The sequence below is a fragment of the Pleurodeles waltl genome, chromosome 4_1 (genome assembly GCF_031143425.1).
Source record: "Pleurodeles waltl isolate 20211129_DDA chromosome 4_1, aPleWal1.hap1.20221129, whole genome shotgun sequence".
NCBI classification, from domain to species: domain Eukaryota; kingdom Metazoa; phylum Chordata; class Amphibia; order Caudata; family Salamandridae; genus Pleurodeles; species Pleurodeles waltl.
The window spans coordinates 110,461,350-110,485,780 of NC_090442.1; the positions used below are offsets into that span (position 1 = coordinate 110,461,350).

The 24,431-nt window shown below is 47.3% G+C and overlaps 1 protein-coding gene across 1 annotated transcript in view; it reads left to right on the forward strand.

The window, feature by feature from the left end:
- The window catches only part of LOC138287084 (glycine N-acyltransferase-like), a 208,140-nt gene that overhangs the window by 111,789 nt on the left and 71,920 nt on the right, over positions 1 to 24,431 (forward strand). The window contains exons 2-3 of the mRNA XM_069227446.1: positions 10,519 to 10,632; positions 13,283 to 13,390. Of these exons, the coding sequence (XP_069083547.1) occupies positions 10,555 to 10,632; positions 13,283 to 13,390 (186 nt within the window). The 5' untranslated portion in view covers positions 10,519 to 10,554. The remainder of the gene's footprint in view (positions 1 to 10,518; positions 10,633 to 13,282; positions 13,391 to 24,431) is intronic.

The following is a 24,431-nucleotide window of genomic DNA, read 5'->3' on the forward strand; positions in this document are numbered from 1 at the left end:
AGCACCGCTGAACTGGGCCCTTCATCTCAAGCACTGCTGAACTGGGCCCTTCATCTCAAGCAACGCTGAACTGGGCCCTTCATCTCAAGCACCGCTCCGCTGGGCACCGCCGTCTCAAGCACCGCTGCGCTGGGCCCTTCATCTCAAGCACCGCTGCGCTGGGCCCTTCATCTCAAGCACCGCTCCGCTGGGCCCTTCATCTCAAGCACCGCTGAACTGGGCCCTTCATCTCAAACACCGCTCCGCTGGGCACTGCCGTCTCAAGCACCGCTGAACTGGGTCCTTCATCTCAAGCACCGCTCCGCTGGGCACCGCCGTCTCAAGCACCGCTGAACTGGGCCCTTCATCTCAAGCACCGCTGAACTGGGCCCTTCATCTCAAGCACCGCTCCGCTGGGCACCGCCATCTCAAGCACCGCTGAACTGGGCCCTTCATCTCAAGCACCGCTGAACTGGGCCCTTCATCTCAAGCACCGCTCCGCTGGGCACCGCCATCTCAAGCACCGCTGAACTGGGCCCTTCATCTCAAGCACCGCTGCGCTGGGCCCTTCATCTCAAGCACCGCTCCGCTGGGCCCTTCATCTCAAGCACCTCTGAACTGGGCCCTTCATCTCAAGCACCGCTCCGCTGGGCACCGCCGTCTCAAGCACCGCTGAACTGAGTCCTTCATCTCAAGCGCCGCTCCGCTGGGCACCGCCATCTCAAGCACCGCTGAACTGGGCCCTTCATCTCAAGCACCGCTGAACTGGGCCCTTCATCTCAAGCACCGCTCCGCTGGGCACCGCCATCTCAAGCACCGCTGAACTGGGCCCTTCATCTCAAGCACCGCTGCGCTGGGCCCTTCATCTCAAGCACCGCTCCGCTGGGCCCTTCATCTCAAGCACCGCTGAACTGGGCCCTTCATCTCAAGCACCGCTCCGCTGGGCACCGCCGTCTCAAGCACCACTGAACTGGGCCCTTCATCTCAAGCACCGCTGAACTGGGCCCTTCATCTCAAGCACCGCTCCGCTGGGCACCGCCGTCTCAAGCACCGCTGCGCTGGGCCCTTCATCTAAAGCACTGCTGCGCTGGGCCCTTCATCTCAAGCACCGCTGCGCTGGGCCCTTCATCTCAAGCACCGCTGAACTGGGCCCTTCATCTCAAGCACCGCTGAACTGGGCCCTTCATCTCAAGCACCGCTGAACTGGCCCCTTCATCTCAAGCACCGCTGAACTGGGCCCTTCATCTCAAGCACCGCTGAACTGGGCCCTTTATCTCAAGCACCGCTGAACTGGGCCCTTCATCTCAGGCACCGCTGGCCCATTGGCGGAAGGGGCAGGCCCGCATCTGTGTCGGGCAGGGCTGCACGAAGCACTCTGGGCACTAGTCCCCCTCAAGTAGCAGTGGAGACTGATATTGACTTGAGAGACTGTGGCTTTGCACTCCCCAGGATGGCACAGTGGGCAAGCCACCCACTGGAGAAACTTGAGAGACTGTGGCTTTGCACTCCCCAGGATGGCACAGTGGGCAAGCCACCCACTGGAGAGACTTGAGAGACTGTGGCTTTGCACTCCCCAGGATGGAACAGTGGGCATGGAGGCCCCTGGTGGATCTGGCGTCGTGGACTCATCTGGCTGAGGTGCCCCCCCTTCCCTTCCCCCTGAGGTGCCTGTAGTTTTCCTATCTGATGCCCCTGCAGTGTTCTCTCCATTGGAGTCAGGTATCCTGTGTGGGCTTTGCCCATGTGATTTGGGCCCAGTGGCCCTTGAACAATGCCTGAGACACATATCGGACTTGACAATTTATGTATATAAAGTTTTAGATGAGTGATATATTTTATACTCAGTCATACAATATATTCCAAAGTTTATAATCATTTCCTTTTGTCTTGGCATTCTTCCGAGGGGTTTGGGGGGGTAACGGTGATGTGTTGCTATGCATTGATGTGTGTGTTGTAGAGGGTGAGGGTGGGTGTGTCACATATGTGTGTACCCGTAATTTTTGCCTCCCCCCTCCCCTGTGTCGTAGGTGCAGTACTCACCATTGTCTTCTGCGCCGGCGTTCGTGCTCCTGGTAGAGGAGCAGGAAGACAATCGCTGGGAGGATGTGGAGTTCGGGTTCCATGCTGTCCAGATTCCTCGTGGTGTGTATGGAGATGAGCGTTTTCCGTTTGAAATGGCTGTTTCCGCCGATAAAAAGGCCCGGAAAAGGTGGCGGATTGGTGGGTTGTGATAGGGTGGGCGGTACATTGTCTCCCGCCTTTCTGTTGGCGGTGACCGCCGCACTGTTTGTTTGTCCCGCCGTGGCGGGCGGTGTGGTAATGTGGCGGTCTCTGTTGGCGGGTTCTGCCAGGGTCGGAATTCCATTTTTTTTCCCGCCAGCCTGTTTGCGGTTTGGCCGCTGGTTTAACACCGACCGCCAAGGTTGGAATGACCCCCTTAGTCTCTTTAAAGCAATAAATGTCTCTTGCACCCACAAAGTACCTGGCTTGTGTTCAAAATCTCTGCAAGGATCCGCAGAGGAGGCGATGCGTGTAAAACAGGGAGGTGTGCTTCAATTTCTTGGGCCGCACATGGCGATGCGTCATTTATATTTCATGCAGGGAAGGCTTTGCATCGATTCCCGCCGCTCGGTCTTGGATCCTCTTCGGGTTGCAGGGTTTTCAGACGCTCCGGGGAGGATGCGTTGAAATCTGGCACTGACAGGACGAAGTCACAGGGGCTGTGTTGATCCGGTGGGTGTTGCGTGGAAATTTCTACCGCACGGCCGTTGCTGCGTCGATTCCTCTCTGAAAGTCGAGCTGCATCATTCCGGCTCGGCTGTGTGTCGATCCATGGGCCGAGCGTCGAATTGCCGGTCACTACGCTGGCACTGCGTTGATCTTCTCGTTGCGAAGTCGGGCTGCATCATTCCAGTTCGGCATGCAGTGAATTTTTCACCGCAAAGCAGGCTGTGCGTCGTTTCTTTAGCACTGGTTAGCAGTGGGAAAGTGTGCAGAGTCCTAAAACCAGCAAAAACAGTATCCAAAAAGTGGAGGTAGGCAGGAAAAAAGTTAGGGGTGGCCACCCTAAGGCTGTCAGGTCTAACAATAGCCTTCTTCGTTATGGACAGAACTCAATGAGTTAAGACTTCCCCTACCTCAGAATCCAAGAAACTCATCTGTGGAGTCCCTCAAGGATCATCAGTCAGCCCAATATTCTTTAATGTTTACATAACATCCCTCGTGGACATTGTCAGGGCCCACAGCATCAACACAGTATCCTATGCTGATGACATGTCATTATCTCCCTTACTGACTCAACTAGCACCGCCAAAGCAAACTTCACCAACTGCATGTGCAACGTCGCTGCTTGGATGAAAAACAACTGCCTCCAGTTCAACACAGACAAAACAAAAGGCCTTATCTTTGGCACCAACTACTGCCCCTGGGACGCCCCTAGGCAGCCCTCCAAACTTGGCCCCCCACCTTTCCCTATGGACCATGCCAAAGTCCTTGGGATCATCCTGGACACCTCTCTATGAGCAGACAGATCGATGCCATTGCCTTTTCATGCTTCCACATTCTGCGAATGATACACAATATTTTCAATGGATCATACTTAACACTAAACAGTTGTCCAGGCTCTTATCACAAGGAGACTTGACTACGGAAATGCCAACTACTTCGGAATCCCATCCCATGTATCTAAGCTGACCCCAACCCACCCAGAATGCCTTCGTCAGACTCATCCTGAATATCCCGCAAAAACACCACCTCTCCACACCTCAACAATGGCTAAACAATGGCTCCCAGTCCAGGAAAGGTGTAAGTTCAAGCTACTCACTCACATCGAAAAGCGCTCCATAATACTGGTCCAGCATACCTCAACCATCCCCTCAACTTCTACCAACCCACCAGACACCTTCGATCTGTGTCCCAAGCAAGAGCACACCTCCCTCGCATTAAGATTAAGAAGGCCAGAAGTGGAGTACACTCCTTCTCATACCTCACAGTCACAACCCGGAACGACCTCCTGCAACACCTCAGAACCACCCACCCCTCACGGACTTCTGAAGTAACATCAAGGCATGGTTCTTCCAAACTAAACAACACAGGAATGCTCTCCTCCTCCACACTCTGGCCTGCCTACTCAGGCCCTGGATACCCCCACCAGTGATTAGTCGTACTCTACAAATCCACATAACATAACAAGATGATATGGCAGGAAGTCAACATATCAGACTAACTGCAATACCTTGGACTATTTGCAGACACATCAATAAGTGCTCATCTATGCACACTTACAGGCATTTCCATAGCCCAAACAGCTCATTATCATAGCCTGAGTAACTGTTTTCCTGCAGCTCAAAGGCATTGAATTAAAGCCCTTGCAGAGCATTCACAGGGTGCCATAACATGCATTGCACACTACTGCTGCAACCTGGTCCTTCATGGAGAGCTTACTGTGAGTTAAAATACCGAGATTTATGGGCACTTCTTTGGTAGGCGGAGCAGATCCCAAATCACTTGGACACCAATTATGGACTTGATGGTATTCGCCTGACCAAATAGAATGTTCTCAGTTTTCTTGCTGTTCAATTTGAGTCAATTTTGCTTCATCCACCTGGTCACTGAGCTTAGGCACTACCATATTTTTGATTTTATATGCTCCAGATTGTCAGAAATAGATAGCACTAGCTGTGTACCGTCAGCATAAGATAGAATGTCAAATCGACACACTGTGCTTACTTGCTTTGCCATACAGATGTTAACTAGTGTGGGGCTTGCTAATGATTCCTGTGGCACCCCACAGTCTAAGGATGTAGGCTCAGATTGAAAAGGTGCCAGGTGGATAAATTGTAGCTGGGAAAGGGATGAGGGAGAAAGGGCAGTAACTGGAATAATCTGGGGGATCAGCCGAATGCCTTATCAGCAGGAGGAGCCCAATAGTATGTTTCCAGACCTGTAAGAGCTTAGCAGTGACAAAAGAAAGGTTGATTATTAGTTTAGCCCCAAAAAAACTAGAGTATAGTACAAAATTCCAGGGAGGCAGAGATAGAGGCTTTGCAAGCAAGATGGTTCAAGAACTCTGCCAATGTTTAACATGTTTTATGGCTAGGTCTCACTCTTAGCAATCCTTTTAGAGAAAATGCACATTTCTGCTCTTTTGTATACCTCATTTGTATTTCATACGGTGGAGCCACCGCTGGAGGAGGCAGATGCAGTACATTGAGCTGAAGCTCCTCCCTCCATAAGAAAGACAAAGAGGAACCATAAGCTTCTGATCCTCTGCTTCTAGTTGTGGTCCATAGAGATTTTTCCCAGAAGAAGAGAGACTTTTGACTGAAGTCCCACTTTTAGGACCTCGTACAAAAATGTCTGCGGGTGGCAATATTTATTCCTGAAGCTGCAGCAGCTGCAAGCAGAGAATCATACGATATGACATCCAGAAATCAGACTTGCTGCTCCATCAGAGAGAGGATGCTTGTGTCAGAACTGTCCTGTTGTAAAGGCTCTGGCAGGTTCTGGAAGAGACTAAAAGAAGAAAAAGATCAAATAATGTATGAAGAGCAGGTGTTTGTAGGTACTGCAAAGTTGGAAGCTACATAGGTACTTTGCTCTCTTTACATGCAGGATCTGAAGGCACATCATCCTCTGAAATAATAGAGGAGAAGGTGACAAACCTGCCATCAATGAGTCCACTTAAACACTGGGTTGCAATTCTTCATTAACTCCAACAAGGGATCTCTGCAAGAGAATCTAGGGAAGGTAAATTTGTCCACCTCATTCCATTCCTAGAAAGCGGCTTTCAGGTTGTATTATGCAATACAACCTTTTGAGGCTCTCTATTCAGGTGCTATTGAAAGAAGTCCTCTTCTTTGTCTTTGAGACAGGACTCTGGAAAGAACAGGTTCTTTCTGATGTGCTGCAGCATTTCTGCTAAACTAGCATCCTGAATAAACAGATTCATGACATCCTCCTCGGGCTCCTCAAGGATGGCATCTTGCTGAATTCTCAGTCGCTTTCTCTGCAACTGACATAATAATGTTCTGAATAATATCAATAGATGGACCACCATGATTGGATGCATACTCTGTAGTACGAAACTAACCAGCCTAGAAGCACCATGCCCAACATGTTTGGTCTTGGCAGTGCACTTCAAAGACTCCTAGACTGAAAAGCAAGCTAACCACACAAAAGTGATCTGAACACACACCACTTCCTACTCAACCTTCATTTCTTGTGTCCAACAATCAATAAAAACAAAGGAAACCCAAAAGGTCTGCATGGGCTCCCTACATCCAGCACATCTGCATTTGCTGCAGGAAAAGAAGCTGAATGTGTCACTAAAAGAGACCCTCAAATGGCCTCAAGCAAGTAATGACCCCACCCACAGCAACCACAGAAGGATTAAGGCTCACGCTATGGAATACGGGCATTTAGTACTGGCTCATCACAGCCAATGTAGCCCCTTAAACTTTCAATCTTTGTTATTGTATTTGAATTCACATTGCTAAAGCAAACCTGCTACTTACATTGTGGCACAGCAGTAATCCACAGAAAGTGTTGATGCAATGCAGTGTGTTTACTTCATGTCCACTTCAGCGGGTGGAGGGGTGGTATAGGAAGTATTAATAACCACTTCAGTGCAGAGACCTCCGCACCTGTGCTTGTGTGCTGAGGATGTCTCCAGGCTGTCCTCGCACCGAAGCAGAAAATCCCTCAAGTGCGAGCACCAGAGGGATTGCACTCCAGGAATCAAAGCCACCTGCAGGAGGCTGGAGAAGATATGGAGGAACAGCAAATCCCCGGAGGACCTTGCAGCCTTCAAATCCATCACAAGATCCCACCATGGCCTCATCTGATCCATCAGGAAAACAGCCCTGCAAGACTGCATCAACACCACCACACACAACGCAAAAGAACGTTTCAACATCATCAAGGAATTTGCCAAACCACAAGCTGAGACCACTAACATCCCTCCATCCCAGGACCTCTGCAACAGACTAGCTGCCTTCTTCCATCAGAAAATCAAGGATATCTATGACAGCTTTGGACCCCAAAACTCTCCGAAGTCACCAACAATTCCCCAACCAGGATCCACCTAACCCCCATAGATCTCGCACCCCTGGACCCCTCTCACGATGGAGGAGACTCGCTCCATCATGAGCAGCATCCACTCCGGAGCCCCTACCCACCCCTGCCCACACTACATCTTCAACAAGTACAGTGCCTCAATCACATCCAAGCTCCACAAGACCATCAACTGTTCCCTAGAGTCAGTCACCTTCCCCGAGGACTGGAAGCATGCTGAGATACACCTGCTATTGAACAAAACCCACAGCTCACCCAACGGATCTCAAGAACTACAGCCCCATCTCACTGCTGCCTTTCCTAGCCAAGGTCGCCAAAAAAGCAATCAACATTCAGCTCTCCAAACACATTGAGGACAACAATATCCTGGACATCTCCTAATCAGGATTCAGTGACATCCGTTCTCTCCTCGACTGTGGCCAAACAACAGCCCTCGTCCTACTCGATCTATTGGCCGCCTTCGATACTCTGTCCAACCGCACCCTATGCGCCAGACTCCACACAGCAGGAATACACCACAAGGCCCTACGATGGATGCACTCCTTCCTGACAGGCAGAACAGAGAGAGTCAGGCTCCCGCCACTCTTGTCAGAACCTACAGAAATCATCTGTGGAGTACCCCAAGGATCCTTGTTGAGCCCCATGCTGTCCAACATCTACATGACCCTGTTCGCCCCAATTGTCAGGAACTACAGTCTGAACATCGTCTCCTATGCTGATGACACCCAGCTGATCATCTCCCTGACTGATAACCCCTCAACGTCCAAGAAGAACTTCAAAGACGGGTTGGAAGCAGTTGCCGCCAGGATGAAGGGAGAGCTGTCTTAAGCTGAACTCTGACAAGACGAAGATACTCATCCTGGGACCATCCTCCTCAGCCTGGGATGACTCCTGGTGGCCCTCAACACTTCCCCCAACCCCACAGACCACGCATGAAACCTGGGGATCATCATTGACTCAGCACTCACCATGACAAGACAGGTCAATTCCGTTGCCTCCATCTGCTTCCACACCCTCAGAGACTCCTACAGAAGATCTTCAGATGGATCTCTAGCGACAGCCGCAAAACCATGACACACGTCCTGATCACAACGTCCTCTATGCCGGAACCACCAAGAAGAACCTGAGCAAGTTGCAACAAATCCAGAACACTGCCACCAGACTTGTCCTGAACACCCTCCGCCGAGAACACATCACAGAACACCTGAGAGACCTCCACTGGCTCCCTGTTGACAAAAAGATCAATTTCAAACTCCTCATACATGCCTACAAGGCCCTCCACAACCTTGGATCCAGCTATCTCAAACACTGCATCATTTGGTACTCCCCTGCCAGACCTCTCCGCTCCTCCCAGCAGTCACTTGCCACTGTACCCCTCATAAAAAAGTCCTTGGCTGATGGAAGATCGTTTACCTACCTTGCTGCAAAATGTTGGAACACCTTACCTCTCCACGTCCGACAGTCGCCATTGTTACCTCAATTCAGGAAGGACTTCAAAAGCTCTTTTTTTTTAGGGGGGAGCAGCCCACTTGCAATGGGCTAGTGCTCCAACTCTCCCCCATTCCCAAAAGTCTTTCTGCCCTCTCCCAACAGGGGCGACCTGGAGGTTCTTACCTGCAATCTGTCCTGAGGGTAGGTGGCAGAAAGCCTAGCCCCACCCACCAATGTAACCCCCGCAGGCCCTGTTGGAAGCAGATAGGATGGGATGACGCCAGCAGTAGGCAGAAAGGCCACTAGAATACCAGGGATTATATTAGGATTGAAAAGCACAACTCCCCACTCGGCAATGGGCTAGAGCTCCCCATGAATATACGACGGAACAACGCATGCTGGAACCACACATGCCTGAACAACGCAGTCGGAAAAATGACTGCGTTGTTACCACGAATGCCTTTACCATGCATGCCTTAACAACAATTTTTCGTTGTAAAGGCATGCCTGGTAAAGGCATGCATGGAACATGGAACTGTATGCGTGGTTCCAACATGCAACCCCCCCACCCCACCCCTGAAACAATCCTACCACGACTCCCCCACCCCTGCCTCTAAAACAATCCTACCCCGACCCCTTACCCCCGCCCCTAAAAATAATCCTGCCCCAACCCTCCACCCCCCTAAAAACTGAAACTACCCCAACCCCCACCCCTAAAAACTAAAACTACCCTGACCCCCGCCCCTGAAAACTAAAACTACCCGACCCCCCCACCCCACCCCAAAAAACTAAAACTACCCCGACCCTAAAACTACCACGACCTCCCACTCCTAAAAACTAAATCTACCACGGCCCCCCACCCCGCCCCTAAAACGTAAACTACCCCGACCTACCACCTCCGCCCCTAAAAACCAACACTACCCTGACTCTCCAACCTGCCCCTAAAACTACAGTGACCCACCAAACCCCACCCTTAAAACTTAAACTACTGCAACCCTGTCCCTAAAAACTGAAATTACCCCGACCCCCGCCCCAGCCCCTGAAAAACGAAAACTACCTCAACCCCCTAATCCGCCCCTAAAAACTAAAACTACCCCCACCCCTAAAACTATACCCCAACCCTACCCCAGCCCCACTTACCTGACCGCGTGCTCTCCTGATCCTGTGTCTGTTTTCCTCTGCCTTACCCAAACATGTTTGTTGTTCAGAACATGCGTGGTTAAGGCAAAGAAAAACAGAGTCGTTGTTCCCGAAAGCGTTGTTTCGCTTTCGTGGACAATGCATCTCGCTGTTCAGGAGTCGTTGTTTAGGCTGTTTCCCGCTCCCCACTGTTCCCCCAGGCCCAAAAGTCTTTCTGACTACCCTTCCCCTGGCCCAAAGGTCTGTTTGCTCAACCTCCAATCAGCCCCAGGGGAGACCAATAAACCCACTAGACACCAGGGATGATTTGTTTGTGGTGAAACGGGTAGTGGTGGCCCGCCTAGGCATTGGGCCTAACCCTATCCCTTAAATGTCCTGCAACAATCAACCTGCCTCCCCAAAGGGGCAGATAAGAGGTCTTTAACTCCAATCTGCCCTAGTGGAGGGACAGAAAGGCTACTAAAGTGAGCAATTCTCATGGAAAATGTTAGGATGAGAGTTTATTTGATGGGTGGGTGACTGAGAGAAAATAATCACTTTTTTCATGATTAGTAATCACACTTTGAATCATGCCTTGGCCAGATGATGAGTGAGTACAGGAGGGCTATCTACATTGTTTCAAGATTAACAATATGGCTGAGGTCAAGCCTAGGTCATTCCAGGATGCCACAAACACACCAAATGGATATCAAGGAGAAGCTGCTCTCAAGACTTAAAAATAATCTGCTCTGTATCATGATTGGTTAAACATTAGTGGCCCTCGTAGGAGGAAGCTATTTACTTTTGTAAGCAATGTATTGGAAGTCCATCAATTGTATTGAACGTAGAGTAAAAGTGATCTGAATTTCATGTAGTTACCTTGGTCTTTAGTGATCTGTCTAATCTGTTTTTCAGAAACCTTCATTCTGCTGCATCGGTTCCTGAATCACGATGCTGGTTTTAGAGAGTTCTGAGGATCGAAAGAAGCTAGAGGAACTTCTTGCCCAGAGTGTCCCTGAGTCTATGAAGGTAAGGCAAGGAAGCATTTTCTCTTACTTTTTGCCTAACCGTTTAACCAGTACTAACCAGTCAAGTAAACTACCAGGTAAGATTTCGTAGAGTGCAAGAAGACCATGAGACAGAACGCTGAAAGAAGAAGCAATCTAGGCTAAAGTGGTGAAAGAGAAAAGGTATCAGGTGAAAGAAGGTGTTGTGCCAAAATGAAATAGAGCAAGCTGAAAACATGGCATGGAGAAGCCAAATGAAAGCATGAAAAAAGAGATGGCAAAGTTGGAAGAGGTGACGCAGGCAAGAGAGGAGGCATTGATGCTGATACACTCAAATGCAATTGGTTAGCGGGAGTGACTTTTAGTAACTATGAACCTTTATGTGAAGGTAAAGTTAATCTTGTGTTCCATACATGGCCTCTCAAAGTGCCTTATTTTAGCTGCTTAAGGTCTAAAGAAAGAACAAGTAGAGGAAACAAAAGAAGGAAACCACGCCACTGTTTACTTCTAGACTTAAGCACTGAGATGAATGGTCACTAGGGATGCACCAGGGTTGCCAAATGGTATGCCTATCCACTCTTAACTAGCATCCATGAGAGGATGTTTGACGAATAGAAAAATAGAGATATGGCAGAGTATAATAGAATAAATACCAAATAAAGAGAATGAAAGAAAATGTTGTTTAGAGAAAAGTACAGCTAGAAATGGCAAGAAGTTGAAACCTATCTTATATTCCCTTTGGATGTAAGCTAAGGTTGTCAGTAAATCAGTCCATTAATTCTATACCTCATAAAAGTTCCTATCCGTGCAGCTATCATGTTCTTGTGGTATTCAATACATTCCTTTTTGTATAGTAACACAACACTAATGTTGGATAAACTTCATTTGCTCATACATACACAACAATAAAATCATGCTTATGCACTACAAAGATACATGCCGCTACAACGTGAATTGGATCAGAGGGACTGTTACAGTCACAATCGTACTCTGCATTTTGGAGCGCAGGATGTGACAGTGTGTCGTATCACAGCCAGTGCCCCCAGTGCTGTGGCAAATCTGTGCTGCAATGGGGACATCAAGATGGATCAGCCATTTCAAGCTGCTGGTTCACCTTTCACTGTGCAGGCGGCGACAGAGCCTGTTTTTGAAGGGGCCGAGATTCCTCTCCAGACGGGTGCAGTGAAATTGCACCAGCCTGCAGCGACATTTTTGGAGTGTGTTTGGGGAAGGGGGTGCTCAGATTGTATACCACCACAGTGTGGCGCATACTCAGTGCTCCTTTGCCTATGCCATGCGTCTATAATACTTCAGTACAAAACGGGCAGCCCAAATATCACTTGGAATCAGGGGAGTTCACTAATAAATTTGCAACAGGGTTTCCGAATGGAACAACTATGATGAGAATGAGACCAATCACATTTAAAAAGCAATTATCAGTCAGAATATCAATAGATTATAGTAGCTAGGAAACTGGGCCCACGTATGAATCTATCCAAAAATATTCTATTTACAATTGTATTTACAATCGGATACATATGTGATCAGTGCTCCGGTGATCACACAGTGTGTTTGAAAGAACAAAAGACAATGGAACATGTAAATAATTTCTATAGTAGGTCAAACTATTCAGCTCCAAATGATACACTCTCCCTAAGACCAGTGCTTAATTTGAGCTTGTGGTTTCTGGTGCGGGCCGACACTGATTTTTGAGGGCCGGCCCTTATTTTTCTGCCTCAAACATTTACTGTGAGCAAACAACACATGTGGGAAAGATGAGGAAGAGAAAGATGGAAAAGCGTCATGAAGGGAGAATGCAGAAAGCTGCAAGAGTGAGCTGAAGGGGCAGGGAGTGGCTGTAAATATATTAGGGAGGCCTGAGATGGCTTCAAGATTACGCTGCCTCAGTATTCTGTGGTGCCACATTTAATTGCAGCAGCAGCGTGTTTCAGAGGAGAGTGTTGGGCACCAGCACGTTTTTATTCACAAATTAAGCCCTGCCTAAGACTCACGAAGATGCCAAACATCCTTTAGGAAGGGCAATTGCATCTGTTTGTGGGTCAGTTCTTAAACCTTTGGGAAGGTATATCGATTGATTTATCAAAGAGTTTGTGTCATTAACTAGAAATTATGTACATGACAATGGCGACATAATGATTCACATTGAAGAAGTGGATTTTAACCCTGAAATCGAGCTATTAGTGATTTGTATATCGATACTGATGTCATGTTTTACACTTAATTCTGAACGTGATTGGTCTCTTTATAATTATTATTGTTCTACTCTGAACCTCTGTTACACATTTATGCACTTGTAATATGGCACAGGCACAATGAGGAAATGCACCTCTAAGATAGCATTGACACATATGTAGTGATGGTGGGATGTGTATCACAGAAAGAGCCACACAAGTAGCTGATGCCCTAAATTAAATGCTAAAGCGCCCTTGGGGCCATTTTATTTTAAGTGAATGATGCACAGACTTAGGTGTGCACCACTGCAAAAGTGAGAGTATGCCGCTCCATAATGTGGCCAAGGTGCATCTGCCTATATGAATTGTCTTCTAGCTGGTAAATTTATTTTCAGAAATATTTACTATGAATTCTTTTTTTATTCCTCCAATATCTAAAAGATGAATCTATTGTATTTGCCTCTTTCCTCTTAATTCCAGGTCTATGGCTCAATTTTCTACATAAACCGCGGAAATCCTTTAAACATGGAGGTTCTAGTGGATTCCTGGCCCGACTTTAAAACTGTGATTTGCAAAAAACGGCCCGCTGTAAGTAAGAGGATCAAACTTCTTATGAGTAGGGCCAAATGGTGGCTATTTGTGTTTTAAACAATGATTTCATGTGCATTATAACAGCTGGAAAGCCTTTTGTAGTTGGACAATAGTCTAAAACGGTCCCCGTTTGGTAGGGAATATAGGGGCAGATGTATCAAAGAATTTTGCATTCGCAAACGGTGCGATTCCTTAAAATTGCGACCCCATTTAGAGAATCGCAATTTGAGATTCTCTAAATGCGACATCGCAAATAAGGATTCCTTATTTGCCGCCTCATTTAGGGAATCGCAAATTGCGATTCTCTAATTAAGAAATCGCAAATAAGGATTCCTTACATGCGATTTCTTATGCCAATGTAACAAGCATTTCCTAAATGCGAATTGGGCATTTAGGAAATGCAATTACTATCAAATTCAATTTGGTGGTAACCATGTGCAATTTAAAAAAATGCATTAAAAATGCATTTTTAAAAATGACATGTAACACACACATGCCCCTTTGGCATGTGTGCGCCTTACATGTCCTTAAACATTTTTTTGGGATGCAGCAGAGGGAGCCTTAGGCCCCCAGCACCCTGGGGTTTGCATTTCCCAAATTGTGAATTCCTAACTGGAATTCGCAATTTGCGACATGCAAAAAATTAGCAAATATGGGCCTACAGGCCCATAGGTGTGAATTGGGACAGATTCTCTATTTGCGATTCGGTAATAGCATGTGCGATTTTTAAGAAATCGCTATTACCGAATCGCAAAAATCATACATACCTTTTTGCATTTCTGAAATAGCGATTTCTTAAAAATCGCTATTTGAGAATCGCAAATCGGTTGTATGATACATCTGGCCCAAAATGTCTTACCATCAGACAACTCTTTGATACACAATCTGGCATGTGTTTGGGAGTTTTATTAACAGCACGGATGACAGAAAACATCACATAGGTACTATTAGACCTGGCAGACTTAGGGAGGTCTTCCACTGAAGTTTTTGCCTGCCTTCCTCCATTTTCTGACCTTATTTTGGCTGGTTTTAGGAATCTGTGTACTTTACCACTATTAACCAGTGCTAAAGTGCTTGTGCTGTCTCTCCTAAATCATGGTAACTTTTGCTTAACCCTGATTGGCATATTTAATTTACTTATAAGTCCCTAGTAAAGTGCACTACCTGTGCCCAAGGCATGTATATAAAATGCTACTTGTGGGCCTGCAGCACTGATTGTGCCACCCACTTGCGTGCCGTTGACGAGCTGGTGTGTGTAGATTTGCACTTCCATGTTGACCTGGCGAGGTAAACCTCTTTACAGGCCTAAAACTTCCCTTTTTATACATATATGTCACCACTACAGTAGGCCCTATATGACCCACATGGCAATTTGCAATCTATTTAAAAGGCAGGACATGTACTTCTAAGTTTTACATTTCTTTGGTAGTAAAAAAACTCCCAAATCTGTTTTTCGCTACTACAAGGCCTATCTCTCCCATAGGATAACATTGGGATTACCTTATTACATCTGATGTGTAATTTCCAATCTGGAAGAGCTATGTTTGTCAAGTTTGGTGCCTCTGAACTCATAATTTAAAATGATGTAGTTGACTTTTGAATAGCAGTTCTGAAAATTGCACTTTTAGAAAGTGGAAATTTTCCTTACCTGAACCATTCTCTGCCTTCTGTCTCTATTACACGTCTGGGGTGGGTGACAGCTGGGCTTTGTGCATTCCCTCCAGACAGCCAAATACAAAGGGAGTTTAGGTGTGCCTGATGGGCCATTCACCTCCTGATGGCCCAGACCCTGATGGGTCTTCCTGGGCTGGATTGGAGGGGGGAGTTGACTCTTGCACCTGAAAGGGCTGGGCCTGCCCCCACAAAGAGCCACATACACCCCAGTAGTGTGACTAGAGCCAGGGCAGGAAGAGCAGGGATCTTGTGCACTTCAAAGGTTTTCTTTGACGTCTTCTCAACTTTAAAGGCACAACTGGCTATAAGTACTGGATCCCTGACACCACCAACTCAGTACACTTCTGGACCTGATGATACTTTGCCAGGAAGAAGGACCACTGTGCTGCTACAAAGACTGCTGACCTGCTAATCTGCTGGACTCTTACTTTGCTGAGCTGACCTGTCGTCTGCTGCCCTGCTCCCTGTGTTTGAGAAGGACTGGATCTACATCTTTCCATCCCAGAACCAAAGTGGCTCCAAGGGCTTGTTGGCTTGCCTCCTGTTTCCGAAGCTGAAGGGTCACAAAAGACTTCCTATACTCCTGCAACTCCTGGACCTGTCTTCAACCAACTCTTGAACCCCGAGCAGCACCCCTCGAAAGTGGTTTTGTGGCGCCTGAGATCAAACTTGTTGGCTCTTTGCTACCATGAACTGGCACACTTGCACCGGAACCGTGCTGCTCAGATGAAGAATCAGCACAAGCCTCTGCAAGTTCATCTCTTCCCATAGCCAGCATCGCAGCTCACGACCGCAGGGTTCCAGTACACTCATCTGCGATGCCCACCTAACTCCTCGTGCCCATGGGCCACCGCCAGCGACACTCTCCAGGCACACAGCAAACTGTTTTCCTGAGAGCAGGACTTTTGGCTCAACTTGAGAAGGTTAAACTTTAGCAGAACTTACCTGAGACTGTATCTGACCCTCACTCAATCACGGTCAGCCTGACCTTATGGATTTCACCTAGTGTAGCAGGACCAGATAGCCCCAGTTGGGCTTTATGCTGTTAAGCACTATATTGCATTGTATTTTTTAAACATTCATATCTTGGCTTCTACTTATTGTATTTTTGACGTTTTGGTCTTGTTTTACTCATAACATTAAGCTCTATTTTTCTAACCAAGTGTGATGTTTTTTGTGTGATGTTTTCACTGATTTACATTTAGTGTTGCACAAATACTTTACACATTGCCTCTTAAGTTAAGCCTGACTTTTCAGTGCAAAGCTACCAGAGGGTGACCACAGGGTAATGGAGCGTGTGTTGTGACTTATTCTGACTAGCATAGTGGTCTCAACTTGGGCAGGGTGCATACTTCTACTAACTAGAAACATAGGGCCTGATTCACAAAGGTAAACTTAGACTTTTGGTTTAAGTTCAGGTCAAAATTCTAGCTTTACAACTTTTCGGCATTTGCGAAAGGTAAGTTACGAGTAGTGTCTTTACGTCCGCACTCAGGGTGGAATCTCTGCACTCAGGGTGGAGATCCACCTTGAATGCGGAGATTCCACTCTGGGTGCATGTGAATCAGGTCCCTAATTTCTAACAGGTACCACATTGTTGGCAATCTCATTACACTGTTCTAGGTCAATGGCTGCAGACCTGCCAACTCACACGGTGCCACTGTGTGTCACACGATTTTGGTTTCTTTCACACAGTCACCTAGCAAGCAAGGTGAGCTGGAAAAACTGCAGAGAGTGGTTTTCCAGCTTGTCTTTTGAGGCTGCAAGCAGGTAATATCCGTTAAGAGGTGTGAAAACATCCCAGGACATCACCAGCAGCCTCAACAACCATGTTTTCTAATTTTTTGTGGTGGAAGGAGGAGGTCGATGGGGACAGGGTATAGGGGGATAGCAGGCCCCCTCGAGAACTTCTTGGCATAAAGCCCCACTCTTCCAAAGCCACGCCCCCTCTCCATGGCCAATTTAGTCTCAAGTTGGCAAGTCTGTGGCTGTGAATGATTGTTTCCATTCATACCTTGCCTAAGAGTGATGGCTAAAAGAGCCAAGGCCCGGTGAGAATCTGGAGAGAGAAAACATGAAAGTGCACCAAAATGAGAGAGGGGCACTCCCTGACCCCTTCCCTGCTTACACTGCCTTCACCATCCCGGTATACTAAGGGAAATGGACTCAACCGTTCCACAGCATTGCTGGAGGCATATGGACCCAACTGGGCCCCTGGAAATCTCTTGTTCTGGTATTGACCGCTGCCGTACTTCTCATTAACATGTTGTGTGCAAACAAGTGCAAAAGTTCTGTTGTAATAATAGCATACGGCATGCCTGTTTAAAGTTACAGTTAAAGTATTAGAATTTAATTATTTTGTTTCCATATACACTACTGCACATGAAAGTTTCCATCCATTAGTTGCCCCTGTCCCTCCCCATTATGTTGTACAATAACACCCCACCACCTATCTGTATGTGATTTCCTCTTAGTCAATGTCCTTGTTTCTTTGGTCTCCCATGGAGTAGTTTTCCCCGTAATTGATGTCCTATGTATCAGTTGTGGATATAAAGCACTGTAGTAATATTTGGTGTGAATGAGCTATATAAAAAATAAATATATATTGTACTCGGTAACACTTTTCATTATTTACTTTCAGTAAGTATTTTACTTGTGTATAGGTGCAGGGGACACCTTCCCATATTCCCTAGTTCCTTGCACATTTCCATCAGCATCCTCCACTGTCAACCCTCTCTCTTTGTTCCTTGTTCAATTAAGGTACTGACTGTCATCCTTACTCACCATCCACCCCTATTTGGTCACACTTTTTCATGCCACTGACTCTTGATATGACATAGATGTCCAGACTTCTCTTTAACTTACAAATGTGTAGCATATTCAGTAACAGACCTCCTCCACCCTGTCTCATTATCAACATACATAAATACCCAGCTCTCTGGTGTGCACACAACTAATATCCTCTTATGGTGAACGTGCTGGTCATGTACCATCCTTTCAGTCATGAGACTGAAACATACAATGACCTATGGTATAGCACTTAATATGATTTGCCTAAAGAAAATGAGACATAAACTCGACTCCACCTTCACCTCCTGTGACAGAATCATATTCAGCCACATCACAGAACTCACCTGGACCGACTACGCCATTCTTCACTTCACCGTCTCCCGTGCTCAGCACGCCATCACAAAGCATCACAACTCCTTCCACTGCAACAGTAGCATGGTAACAGAGACACAATTGACATGGGCCATCAGCAAAACCTAACCCTGCCATCCAGAACTTCTCCGCATGGATCATCAAATTTGCTGACAGAGTCGCCACGCTGAATCCAGCAAAAACCAACAAAACCTCACAATAAGTCAGCTGGTGCACCCCAGAGCTCAGAATCACCAAGTGCAACTGCTGCCGAGAAACCATGGTGCACCACAACAGAGCTGCTCACAAAGCAGCCCTCAGCAACTACCACCTTCGTATAAAGGAATCCAAAAAAATACCCATCAGAGCCCGCATCAACACTGCAGCAACCACACAAAGAAACTCCTCAAAATAGTCAAGGAATTCTCCAACCCAACAGCCACAGAGAACACCATCCACCCCTTCCAAGAACTCGACAACACCCTCTCTGACTACTTCCACAGCAAGATTGCCACTATCTACAACAATTTTGACCCCCAACCCACTGCTCTCAACCTCAACTAACCAGAGCACACCAGCCGACTGATCACCACCTAGTCTCCTCCCACCACTCAGACCACCACGCCCATCATGTCTTCCATCCACTCCAGGGTACCCACTGACCCCTGCCCCCACCATCTCTTCAACATCGGAACCAACCCTATCAGCACGGAACTCACCAGCATCATCAACACCTCCATCTCCACAGCAGGCTTCCCCAACAGATGGTAACACGCATAGGTCAGACCCTTCCTAAAGAAACCCTCCACCAACCCCAGCGATCTAAAGAATTATCGACCGATTTCCATGCTCCCCTACCCAGCCAAAGTACTTGAGAAAGCCATCAACTAATAGTTCATTGAATACCTGGAGCAAAACCACCTACTTGATTCCCCACAAACAAGATTCGGTGCCAACCACAGCACTGAGACCTCTCTGATCACCGCCACAGATGACATTAGAACCCTCCTTGACTATGGAGAAACTGTGGTCCTGATCCTCTTTGACCTCTTTGCTGCTTTCAACACGTCTCTCACCACACCCTCAAGATGCCCTCAAGTGGATCACATCTTTCCTTACAGGATATACTCAGAGCATCCGGCTGCCTCCCTTCATCTCCAGCCTAAGGACATCATATGCGGCATATACCCCAGGGATCATCAGTCAGCCCCACCCTGTTCAAAATCTTTATGAACCCCTTCGTAGACGTTGTCAGATCCCACGGCACGCAATGTAGGCATCATCCTCGACAGTGAATTGACCATGAAATGACAAGTCAACGCAGTCGCCTCCTCCTGCTTCCACCCCCCCTGCATTCGCTGCAGAATCTTCAGATGGATTTCAGTCAACACCAGAAAGACCGTCACTCAAGCCCTCGTCACCACATCTGCATCTCCACACAGCTCTCAGAAGACTCCAGACCATACAGAAGGCAGCAGCTAGGTTCATCTCTGACCTCCCCAAATAGACCCTACCTCAGAAACCTCCACTGGCTCCCCATCCAGAAAAGATACCAGCTCAAGAACCTCATGCACCCCTACTGTCAACATCAAGGCAGTGCGCTCTCTACAGGCGACTAGAATGCAAAAACCTAGCACTTTCAAGATAACGTAATTTATCCATTGTGCTTATATGCTGTTGTTTATCCTTTTGCATTGCAGAGTTTAATCCTGAAGACTTATGTTCAAGGTGCTTATAAATACTGTTCATTTGCAATGTACTGCTGCAGGTTTTCAGAGTGTGTCAGGGTGTGGTCCCTTTCCAGGGCCTTATAGAAGCTTTCCCTGCAGCATGCCTGGGTGTGGTTTGTGGGCTGGGCCAAGACTCTATATAAGGGAGCCAGCCCAGCTCCAAGTGCTCACTATTCAGAGGTCCCAGTGCAGAGCAGCAGCAACTTCCTGAGCTCCTGTTCCGGAGGCCTACTTTGATATTCCAGGCCTTGCCCTTTCACTTTGTCGGTGATTCTTGATCAGGGCGGTAAGACGGTGGTCGGGCTGGGCCCCGATCCCGTTCTCGAAGGCTTTCGAGTTCTTGGGCCTAATTTGCATGATAAAACAATTTTGCTCCTATGCGTGTGAATGTGCGCTCTGCGTTTTATGGCATTTTCATGCTGACACTCGAATCAGCAAAACGCGCGATTCTTTACTCATGCACAAATCTTGATATTCATTGTGCGCTACCATTTTATGGCATTTACTAGGTAGCATTTGAATCGGCAAGATGCGCGATTCATTTCTTGTGCTTAATTTATGTTATTCATTGTGCGCTACCATTTTATGACATTTACTAGGTAGCATTCAAATCAGCAAGACGCACGATTCATTTCCTGTGCTTAATTCATGTTATTCATTGTACGCTACCATTTCTTGGCATTCATATGGTGGTATTAGAATCGGCAAAATGCGTGATTCATTTCCTGTGTTTAATTCATGTTATTCATTGTATGCTACCATTTCTTTGCATTCATATGTTGGTATTCGAATCGGCAACATGTGTGTTTAACCTTTTTGCTTCCTACAGGTCTCCTTCCCAGCTGTTGCCTACCTAATCCCCTTTTTCCCACTTGGACTCTCTTAGAGTCTGTGACATTCTAATCAGATTATTGGAGCAGTTTTGTGGCAGACGTGTTGGGAACGTGCACAGACACTGAGGATCTGGTGACTATGACAGAATAGTGAGCCCACGAATTAATAATCCTCCTGGTTTGTGTATGTTCTCAGCATGGCCACACTGGACAAGGCTATCACGCAGCTCCAAGCAGAAGTGGTGTCATCAAAAGATTTGGCAGCTAGCCTAGCTGAGAAAGTGAGTCAGTTACAGGATAAGGTAGAGAAGAAGGAATAAAATCCCACAGGTGTGTCTTGGCCAGGTCCTTCCTCTCAGACTTCTGGAGGAAATCCTACAAACATTTCCCTCAATGTTCCTTCGGCCATTCCTTTAGCTCCTCCAGAACGTTTCTCAGGCGATCCCATGAAGGCGCAATCTTTTCTAGTTCAAGTGGAATTACACTTCACCTGCCGACCACATACTTTCCCTGATGCCCAGTCCAAAGTAGCTTTCTTGTTATCATATCTAACTGGAGATGCAGCTACCTGGGCTTTTCCTCTTGTGCGAAAAGACAGTCCCCTGCTTTACAACTGGAGAAATCTTGTTTGTGAGTTTGAACGAGTATTTGATCGTAGAACTGTAACATTGTCGGCAGATCATGAATTATTAGACTTACAACAAGGTCATCAGGATTTAGGGGGTCATTATGACCCTGGTGGAAGGCGGAGAAACGGCGGTAAGACCGCCAACAGGCTGGCAGTCTTTTTTTTTGTAGTACCATGGTCATCCGCCGGTTCTCCGTTCCGCCCGATAGGGTGGAGACGACCGCTGGGCTGGAGACCAGGGTCTCCAGCCCGGCGGCCGTCACTATACCGCCGACGGTATTTTGACCCGGCTGACCGCCATGGATTTCATGTGGTTTGAAACCGCCATGAAATCCATGGCGGTGAGCACTATCAGTGCCAGGGAATTCCTTACCTGGCACTGATAGGGGTCGCCCCCACCCGACTCCCTTCCCTACACCCCCCACCACCCCTGCCACCCCCCAAAGGTGGCAGGACTCCCCTCCCCACCCCTACCCCCAACATAACATCACTCATACAGACATGACACACATGCAGGCACCACCAACATACATACACGCACACACACCAACATACATGCCAACATCCACACACACAGTCAGACAAGCACACCCACATTCAAACATACACGCACACATCCATACAGACATACCTACATACATACACGCACTCATTCCCAAAAACACAACACCCCCGCAAGAAAACACGCACTCACACACCCCCTCTACATACACACACACACCCCCATGCACGCACACAACACCCCCCAACCCCCCCTCCCCTCACGGACGATCGATTTACCTGGTCTGACGATCCTCCGGGAGGGGACGGGAGCCATGGGGGCAGCTCCGCCGACACCACACCGCCAACAGAACACCGCCACGCCGAATCACAGGACGTGATTCGCTGGGCGGTGTTCTGTTGGCGTGGCGGTGGAGGTGGAGCATCCTCCACTTCCCCGCCACCCGCCAGTATGGCTGTTGGCGGCTCTCCGTCCGTAAAAGGACAGAGAGCTGCCAACGGTCATAATCGGCTGAGTGACAAACCGCCACCTCTGGCGGTCTTCCGCACGGCGGTCCCTCGGCGGTCTTGGAAAAAGACCACCGAGGTCAAAATGACCCCCTAAGTGTCATATTTAGCCAACTTTAACCGGCTGGTAGCCGAGACATCCTGGCCTGAAGAAAAGCAAGCGGCCTTGTTCTACAAGGGACTCAGAGAGGAGCTAAAAGATATTCTAGCTCAGATAGACCCGCGGCCTACAGACTGTAAAGACCTGATAAACCTCGTTTTGAGACTGGATCATCGTTTAGCGGAACAAAGGGGAACACGCAAAAAGACTGAAAAATATTCCTGGCGTGTTCACGATAATAGAGACTCAAGAACTCAGAAAGACAGAATGCCAGAACCTATGGAAATCTGAACAATCAGGAGGCCTCTGACCCAAGACAAAAAAGACCTACCTAAAAAGAGTGGACAATGTCTTTATTGCGGGCGCAAGGGTCATTTTGCCAAAGAATGTCCAATCATAACAAAGAGCAAACGAGGTCCTGTCAAGAAACTTGCAGCCAATGCACAAGTCTAGCTGGAAAACTCAAATCACCCAAGATGTAAAGAAGGGTTGCTCTTGGGTGTCGCCGTGGACCCTTCACAATCTAGACATCTTAAGCTGGGCATAAAAGTTCAAGTAAAGAAAAAGACCTATTTCAAAAAGGCCCTAGTGGATTCTGGGGCTACCGGGAACTTTGTTGACGCCCAATTGGTTCATGCATGGGGGATCCCATGTATTGAAAAGAAGATTCCAGAAATCATACAGGCAGTAGATGGAAAACTCTTGACTGTAGGTCCGGTAACTCTTCAGACTGTCCCCTTGTCTGTAATCTGTGAGGGTAAGAACCAAAGAAATAAACATAAAGAGAAACTCATCCTTGACGTGATTCATGCTCCCCAGTATGGAACTATCCTTGGCTTACTCTGGTTAACTCATCACAATCCTGAGATTAATTGGGCAGAACGTAAGGTTGTGTTCTCATCAGCGCTATGTAAAGAACAATGCCTCCAAAAGTCTCAAGTACCAAAAGCTTGCAACTCTTACATAGCCACTGCCGCAGAGAAAGAAGTTACATTGCCCAAACAGTATTCATCCTATGAAGATGTATTCGATGAAAAAGAAGCAGAAAACTTGCCTCCTCGTAGACCTTATGATTGTCAAATGGATCTAGTCCCAGGTGCAATACTCCCCAACTGTCGTGTATACGCCCTGTCAGAACATGAAAATCAACATTTACGAAAGTATCTAGATCAATTCTTGGAGAATGGTTTCATCCGCCCTTCTAAGTCTCCTGCAGCCTCTCCTTTGTTTTTTGTTCCAAAGGCGAATGGAGATCTTCGAAGTTGTATTGACTATGAGGGTTTGAACAAAGTCACCATCAAGAATAAATATCCCTTGCCTCTAATTCCGGTCTTGTTGGAACAAGTAAAGAATGCAAAAATCCACACGAAGCTTGATCTACGCAGTGCTTATCATTTGGTCAGAATGAGAGAGGACGATGAATGGAAAACAGCGTTAAAGACACGATATGGCCTCTTTGAATACACCGTCATGCCTTTTGGTCTTTGTAATGCTCCCGCAGCATTTCAATTTTTCTTGAATGACGTTCTTAGAGAGTATCTCGACATATTTGCCATAGTCTACATCAATGACATTTTGATCTACTCTGACAATGAAAATGAACATGTCCAACATGTCAAGAAAATTCTTGCAGCCCTTCAAAAGCACCATTTATACTGCAAACTAACCAAGTGTGAATTTCATGTTACCACAGTTGAGTTTTTAGGGGTTATCCTTACCCCTCAAGGTATGGTGATGGCAGAAAAGAAAGTAAAAGCCGTATCTGATTGGCCCACTCCAAAGACTGTTTGTGATGTACAATGTTTCCTGGGGTATGCACATTTTTACCAGAGGTTCATAAATCACTTCTCCCAGACAGTGGCCCCAATCACTGGGCTACTAAGAAAGAAAGAAAAATGTGTATGGTCCCCAGAAGCTGACCAAG